The sequence below is a fragment of the Drosophila teissieri genome, chromosome X (genome assembly GCF_016746235.2).
Source record: "Drosophila teissieri strain GT53w chromosome X, Prin_Dtei_1.1, whole genome shotgun sequence".
In the NCBI taxonomy this organism is placed as follows: Eukaryota; Metazoa; Arthropoda; class Insecta; order Diptera; family Drosophilidae; genus Drosophila; species Drosophila teissieri.
In genome coordinates, this window is record NC_053034.1 from 17,630,254 (window position 1) to 17,638,422 (window position 8,169).

At 43.8% G+C, this 8,169-nt stretch overlaps 1 protein-coding gene across 4 annotated transcripts; it reads right to left on the reverse strand.

The window, feature by feature from the left end:
• Window positions 1–55: 55 nt before the first annotated feature.
• Window positions 56–7,944, reverse strand: LOC122622991 (NCK-interacting protein with SH3 domain). Of its 4 annotated transcripts, none has more exons than XM_043801827.1 (10): window positions 7,835–7,944; window positions 6,966–7,520; window positions 5,229–5,494; window positions 5,019–5,168; window positions 3,759–4,958; window positions 3,476–3,673; window positions 3,299–3,407; window positions 3,027–3,236; window positions 2,713–2,885; window positions 56–2,645 (listed from the first exon to the last, which is right to left on the reverse strand). In XM_043801827.1, the coding sequence occupies exons 2-10, from the start codon at window positions 6,967–6,969 to the stop codon at window positions 2,454–2,456; spliced, it is 2,502 nt and encodes an 833-aa protein (XP_043657762.1). In that variant the 5' UTR covers window positions 6,970–7,520; window positions 7,835–7,944; the 3' UTR covers window positions 56–2,453. The 4 variants fall into 4 exon arrangements, with proteins under 4 accessions (XP_043657762.1, XP_043657761.1, XP_043657764.1 ...); XM_043801826.1 differs by having other exon boundaries at window positions 7,592–7,926; XM_043801829.1 differs by lacking the exons at window positions 6,966–7,520; window positions 7,835–7,944 and adding an exon at window positions 5,585–6,150 and having other exon boundaries at window positions 5,229–5,491.
• Between the last annotated feature and the right edge of the window lie 225 nt (window positions 7,945–8,169).

Genomic DNA, 8,169 nt, shown 5'->3' on the forward strand with positions numbered 1-8,169 from the left:
ATCCATTATGCTAAAAATATTCTCAAAAAGAGTGAAAGTTAAAGCCCGTTGGAAGTATACTTGAATTTTTGTATTTATTATTTCCGTTTCTTACAATTGTAATTTCGTTCCGTTACATTTTGAATGCGTTTATTAAAACTTGTAATTTGTTTGGTTTTCTGTATTTAGGATCTCTATTTCGTGTTAAAAAATGAGAGGATAACAATCTTTTAAATTAGCTCTATTTGCTTGACGTAAAACGTGTATGTTTTTGTTAACGTAGTACTTTTAAACATTATTTGTTTTTATTGCAGCTTCGTGTACTCTTTGCCTTATTGTTTTTGTTTTTGTTTGTTTTTTTTCTTTCTTGCAAATACCGAGAGTGTTATATAAATTCAAAATCGAAAGGTACAATTCGTGGCTAATATTGGTTTTAGTTTCTGATTTAGTTTAGTTTTTAACTGTTTGTAAATACTCCTATTCGTTTTGAAACTTGGCAAATTAAATTCGTTCATGCATCAGCGCAGCTTGTCTGAATTTCAATTTCAATTACAATTTAAAAATGAAATCCATAGAGGGATTTTTTGAATAGATCTTTTAATATCATGCTCATGCGTTTTGATTAAAATTGGTTTCTTAAACAATATAACAATGAGGACCTCTAAAACTTAAGATCAAATTGGATCGCAATAGTTTAAGGGGGAAACCACACTAGATATTATTGCAAAATGCTGAATTCTATAATTACATTAACTTTTACTTAAATTCAGGCTGAAGCGAATTTTAAATGTTTTCCTAAGCTATAGGCAGTGTTTACTAAACCACTTTTTGTTAACTGGAGGGCGTGAAAAACTAAAAAATGTATTGCTCTTGTTAAAGTGGAATGATATCCGGATTTCCATTATATTCTTTAGGTTACCAAGTCCGATGAAGAATGAAAATCAAATGTGGTTTCCGCCCCTACTTTTAGTATTTCATTACTAATCTGAGCTAAAATGTTCATTTTCATTTGAGTTTCGTTGTTTTAATTTTTAAGTTGTATAACTGGGACGTAACAATAACAAAGAAAGGCCAATGAAATCTGTCCAAAACTCTTTATGTTGTTATGGCTGTATGTGTTTATATAGAGATAGTTATAACTATTCCCAGCGGATCGTGCACTCGAAAATAAATACAATATTCCTGCATCAAAACTAAAATGAGAGATCCTAGGCCCCCTCAAATCTAACTACTAAATAACATACTCATACATAATAGCTGCCTTAAAACAATGTTAAAATAGATTAAATGGATTTTTTCGAAGGATCCGCTGCGAATTTCGTGTTGTTATTTTTCTTGAGAAATAGTGAGAGATATATAGAGAAAAGGTGGCGCTTGCTGGAGATTAAAACCGTACAGTTCAGATTAAAAAAAATGTATACACAAATTTAACAAATAATTGAATCTGTTTACTGCGCAATAATTTGCATTAATGTCATACGCAATTGCCACAGTGAGTGTGTGTGGGTTTTAATGAGGGAGAAATGCGAATGGGTGTCCTTACTTTCAATGCTCCTGCATATATATTTGTTTTTTAAATTTCATGCCTCCTTAGGCTCCAATTAATAAGTATTTGAGCTTTAACAATTGTCAATGATTTCCTGTTCGGCTTAGTTCTCCTCCTCATAGATTATATAAACAAATTTAACATTATATGCTCGTTACATTCGAATCGCTTTGGATTTTGCTAGCTGCAAATACTGCGGTCATACATCGTTAATATATATCAATTGTTTACTTGTAGATTGCAATTAACGTTTCATTCGCATTTGCCATGAATGTATATTTTCATTATAGGTGTATAATTAGGCTATAAATATTGTATTTCTCGAAAGAACTCGTTCTTTCGTATTCCTCCTTCTCGTTTTGTTTTGTCAAAATTTTGAATTCCAAACAAATCGGCAATTATAACTATAAAAATTTAAAAGTGAGGCTAATCTCTGACTCTGCTTCTGGCTAAAATTGTCCCTGGCTAAATTCTAAATTAGTGAAATCATCCTAAACTGGGGATAATTTAGTGTTACACTATAGACTATAGCTTCCTTCATTCGTCTAGTTCTTTACGGATACGCAGTAATCGCTATTGGGTATCATCTCTATGAGGTTGCATCTACTCCACATGCAACTAGTACATTTGTCCTGCTTACAGACTATGTTCATAAGATATATGTAGAGTCGCGTATGTGCTCGCTCTCGATCCGGTATGGATCGAAATGCATTCATTTGAATTTTTTGACTTTCGGGCTATCCTAGGCCGAGACGCTAAACAAACGCATAACAAATGCACTGATCAAACTTGAAATTATTTAAGATTTTACGGTTTGGCTCGCTTTAAACGGCTCGCCTCACTAGCAACGCTTTACAATTTTGGTTTCCCTCCGTGATTTCGTTTTGGTTTGGGTTTTTGTTGTTTTGGTTTACGGATCGTAAGTGTCTTAGGCCTTGAACAGCTGCGGAAACTCGTTGGCTATTTCCCGCACCAGCTGCTGATCGGAGGCACTGCACTCGGTCTCCTCGCAGAAGATGCGCGTGAAGATCTTCATGAGATCATGCTTGCGATGCTGGTGCTCCTGATAGTTCGTATTGCGCAGAATGCGTCGGCACAGCTCCAAGTAGCAGGGCCGCGTCTGGAACGAATAAAAGTCCATTTAGTACGAAGCACTACAGCTGCATGGGCTTCTGGCTCAGACTCACCGTACTGCCGGCATCCAAATCGGACAGCTGGCGAACCACTATATCGATAAGCACCTTGATGTCGTTCGTGTAGAACATGCCCGCCGTATCCGGATGGCTGAATATGTCGATAAACATTCGCAGCACCGTGTTCATATGCTCATTGGGATGCTTCAGCAAGCGTGTGGGATCATCTGGTTGGAATTTAAAATCGAATCAATCCCATTTAAATGGATATGTAAGGCTTACAACTTGGCTTAAGTACATGCGTTAACACATTGTTTTGCAGTGGTTAAATGGAACTTTGATAAGTATATTTAAGATTGAAAACTTACCCTCCCGATTGAGCAAAAGTAGCAGCTTCTCCGTAAACACCTTGGCGGATGGCAGATTCTGCATACCCTCGATGATGACATTGTAGGTGTGCTCGCTGAATTGCTGGTTGAAGGCCAATATCAAGGCAATGACCATGTCCACCAAGACCTCCGGATTATTGCCCTCGACGATTTCCAGCAGGAAGCTGGCGAAGTGGACGCCCAAATAATCTATAATATACACCAGAGCATAAGAAAAAGCAACTATTGCTTAATAAGTTGAATGATCCTACCCTGATGATTAACCGGCATGGGCTGACCAAGTGAGAAGATAATCGTGAGCATCTTGACTAGCTGCTTGAAGCGATCCAGATTGGAGAAGTGCGTCTTCATGTCCTCGACCTGAAAGGTGATGTTATGTTATACTTAGAGAACCCTTCGGTGGTTACAAGCTCTGTGCTCCAGCTTACAATCTCCAATGGCAGCACCGAGGTCAGCAATATATCTACAATGATATAGTCCAGATGGCAAGCGGCCGTAAAGGTCTTGAGCAGCAGTCGCTTGATGGACCAGCGCGTCTCCATCTGGTAGTACTGCACCAGATTGATAAACATCTGGTACTGATCGCAGGACATCTCGTAGCAACTTATGCTCTCATCGGCGTTTATCTGTAAGAAGCAATATATATTTCAGATTAAAATGTATTAATAATAATATTTGAGGTATAACATTACAGAAAAAGCTAGTCCTTACCAATATCTCGACGAGCTCCTCCAGGAACTGAATGATGTCCTCCTCGTCCTCGTAGAGCATCCAAGTGCGTTGCTCCGTGTCGTTCTTGCAGTCAGCCAGCTGGGCAAAGAGATACTGCAACCGCTTGGCATCGTGCGTAATGCCTAGCAGCTCCTTGGGCGTGGCCACCTTTCCAGTGACATGGACGGCCACCGCCTCCAGGTACGGATTGATGGCCCCGTTGTACAGCTGCTCCAGGCTGGTCAGCACCACGCGCAACGCCTCGCAGGAGAGATCGAAGCTGAGGTTGGTGTTCCGCCGCAGGGCGTCCACAATCTGATAGACATCCGAAGACTCCACCTTCAGCTGGCCGCCTCCAGTGGCTCCCTCCTCGACTCTGCCAAGACTCAGGCCGCGTTGCCTATGCGACGGACTGTCGATGCTGTCCAGCGCCTGGCTATTATCCGCGCTGTCTCCGTTGGCCTGGCAGCCGTCGTCACTTTGCACGGCGCTGGCATCATCCGACTTGTCCGGCGCACTGTCCGCTTCTTCCTGCTGTAGTTCCTGGTGCAGGGCAGCCGCACTCCCGTTGGCCTTGCCGTTGCCGCCGTTGCTGCGCAGAGCTGAGGCCGACACAGATGCGGAAATGGACGCCGAGGCAGTGCTGCCATTTTGCGGCTTGTGCTGCTGGCTGGTGCTCATTTGGCTGGTCTCCTTGTAAGTGGTGACCACATCTTCGCTGGTCGTCGTAGTGGTCGTTGTCGTCTCCGATGGCTCAGACGTGATGCTATTGTCCTGGGCCACGTCTCCGCCGGTGGCCGCTTTGCTCGTTGATGCCGCAGTGGTGGGTGTGGCTGGTGCTGCCGATGGTGATGGAGCTGGTGCTGGCGGTGCTGGGAGCGGCTGTTGCTGCTGCGGCGTCTGGATGGTGCAGCTGCTGCCCTGGAACTGCATGCTGCCCATGCTGGGCGACTCGATCATGCCCTGATTCTGGGGAAGGCCGCACGATGAGCCCACCGCTGGACTGGACATGCTCTTCTTGCTCATGTCCAAACGCTGGGAGCCGCCGCTGCCGCTGGGCGGCGGACTGTGCTGCCTGTGCTGGGAATGAAGCTGCGTCTGCGACTGGGTGGGATGGGGATGCGAGTGCCGGTGGCTACCCTTGTCACTGTAACTGTGTGAATAGGACAGCGAGGAGTCGCCGTCGCGCTCGGAACTCTCCTGCAAGACAGAGGGCAATCTTAAATAACATTCATTCGGTTATAGTTCGAATCTACCCACCGCATACAGTCGCTCCATGGTGTTCTTCTTCTCGCGCAGCCTGTCGAGCAGTTCGTCCTTGGACATGATGCCATTGATCTCATGATCCGTGCACTTCTCCAGCGATTCGATTGAGGAGTTCAGAAAGCTGATGAGAAAGTCGTGCTCCACCTGTCAAAATGTGCATATGGTTAGTAAGCCTTTTAAGTCCGTAGTCAAGGCCGTACTTACCTTAATCTTCATTACGTAATTGGAGGGCACAAAGCCAATGTTGCCTTTCATGCTGACCACCTGCCACCAATTGCGCTGGCGGGCGGACGTCTGGTACAGGATGAAGTACTCGCCCTCATCGAAGCTGATGGTCTTGGGATAGACCGCCTGGAAGTCGTACAGAGCCTTGAGCATCTCGATGCCGATGCCTAAACCGATGTCGTTGCCACCTCCTCCACTGGGGCCACTTGCTCCTCCACCAGCGCCTCCTTCTGCCGCTGCCTCTGCTGAAATAACGTTGCGAATCGAAACGGATTGATTTTAAAGTATTTTCAAAGCTGGAAAATCTCACAACCCATAAGGGCGTCGACACTCACACACGCACACGGGGAAAAACTGCAGCAGGCGCTAAAACCAAAAAAAAAAGTTAAGTTCACAGCCGAGGGCCAAACTGCGGACTGACGATGGGCCAACAACACTCCTATTAATGCTCCAATACTTTTCTCGTGGCACTGAACTGAGCTGAATTCCGCAGGACGCACACAGAGCCGTGAAAGAGGATACTCCTCGTGCTGGTGGAATTTTTAATGGAGCACCCCCACACAGGAAGAGGAAAATGCAATTTTCATATTTCACTAGCGCTCGCTCGCTCTTCCTGCCTTTCCCGTTTCTGCTTTGTGCACTGCTTTTAGGTCCTGCAACAACGCCTTGCGCTTTTGATCCTTTTCAGCTTACATTGTTTTCCCCACAAACACAAACACGCCCGAGAGAGCCACGTGGCTTCTGCGCTCTCCATGCTCCTTGCTACACCGAGAAAAAGCACGCGTGCATTGCATTTTCTGCACTATTTTGATGACATTTAAATCTGGGAGCAGCTTAGAGAAAGGTGCGAGTTCAAGTCCCACTTTTGCCCAAAGAATCTTTTTTCTATACTTAAGTAGAAATGGAAAATGTTTTATTGGAATTTTCCTTGGGTGCCTATGTGGTTGCTTAGTGTGAAAATCTCAACACGAGCAAATCCGTTTCAAAACACAGCGCCCCCTCCACTGCCCCGCCCACTCGTGCTTTCTCTCTCCACGCGCGCGCATTTCCTATCTCCCTCTCTCTCTTTCTCTCTCACACACACTTTTTCTCGCAGGATATCCTTGCCAGAGTGAACCGGTTCATAAATTAGCCAGCGCATAGCGGTACTAATAACAGTAATATTTGTGGTCCACATTTGCTGTTTCAAAGTGATGCATTCAGTAAATCTACACAAACATCTTCATAAATATTAAATTTCAATACAGCTGCAACTTACATAGGGAAAAACAGTTCAGAAATTAACTTCTTGAACTATTTAAAGATTTATAAAATCTAAAATGAACTAGATCATTGTAGAGTAAAAGGGTATACTAGATTCGTTTTAAAATGTTTTGAATACTTCAAAGCGAATTACTTTTCAAAATGAACCAAAACCAGTTGTGGTATAGTTACAAATGTCAGGAATAGTAGAAACTTTTTCATTGAATAGGATTTCCTTTCCTCCAATTGGACTGACCAACGGGAAATCTTATTGGACATCCAATAGGACATATGATTCACCTGATTCACCAAATGGCAAATGCTCTCTCGAATGCACAGTGATTTTCGAAACTGCGGGCTGCTGTACACACTCACACACACACAAGAAGAGCGACAGTGAAAGGGTGTAATGTATGGAAATGCGACAATGGGGACAACAAAAAGGATGCAAGGAGAGTAGGCCCGCCCACTTACCCATGTTGTTGGGCGCACCTTTTAACGTAATTGCGTTTGTCGGTTGCTGTTGTTGTTGTAGGTGGTATTGTTGGTGTTGGATTGTTCCTGTTGTTTGTTGTCTCAGACGTCAGCTATCCTTCGTCCTGCGTCCTCCTCCACATCCGCAGTTGGCGTCCAGGAGCCAAGGACGTTTGCATATGTATGTGTGCTTTGTGTTGCCTTCTGTTTTTCGTCCTGCCGATGGGCGTGTTTGCTGCTCCTCTCTCTTGTGCTCTCGATGTCCTTTTACGGGCGGCAGTCAGTCGGTTAGTTAGTTCCGCTGCTCCATCACTTGTTGTTGTTTCCTTTGGCCGCCGCACGCGAATGAGGAGCTCACTTGATTAATTTCAATGATGCGAGATGCGAAATGCATTGGGTGATGCTGCTCCGCTCCTCTCGCCAAATGCGATGCACTTGTCTTGTGTCTCCTTCGCTCCCCTGTCTATTTGTCGCCGGCTAAAAGGGCGGGTAGGGGATGCTGGTGGCGGGGTGCAGTGATCACTCGATAAAGGGAAGCTTTAGAAGCAAGAGGTGCTGCAATAATGTTAACATTTTCTTGTGTGTTAATATTTACACAATTATGTTAGTTTATTAACGGCACTCACCGATTGGCAATCGCTTTGTTTGCAAAATTTATTTAAATAAATATTTAGAGAGAGCACTGTACGTACTACGAATTGTTGTTGCATAGCGTAGCATAGGTATATGTGTTTGCAACAACAACAAAAACAAGCGATTCCACACCCAAAAAAAAGCCGCAAGCTAACACCTCACACACGCGCACAAGGGTTAACGGCGATTAGAGTTTGTTTATATTATGTTCTAAGCAAGCCATTAACAACACTAACCCAAATTTGAACACATCCAAGTGGCGTTAACTAAGTTTTCACTATTTTAGCAAGCATAGGCAGCGGCATCAACAAACAAACATTATCCAATCACTTGTTTTTATTTCCTATTTGCTTTTCTCCTTACAATGTAGAGGTGGGGCATGCCGGCCAGCTATCGTTATCGATTTGCGATATTTGTGGGCTGCCAACTTGGCGCTAGAATTTAAATGTGGAAAAAAGCTCGATCTCTTTTTGTTTTTAGCAAAACGTTTCTTTATTTGCGTAGAATTTGTAACTTGTTTGTGGGGGACAGTACATGGAGTGATATATATAAAAATACTGATTTTAAGGGC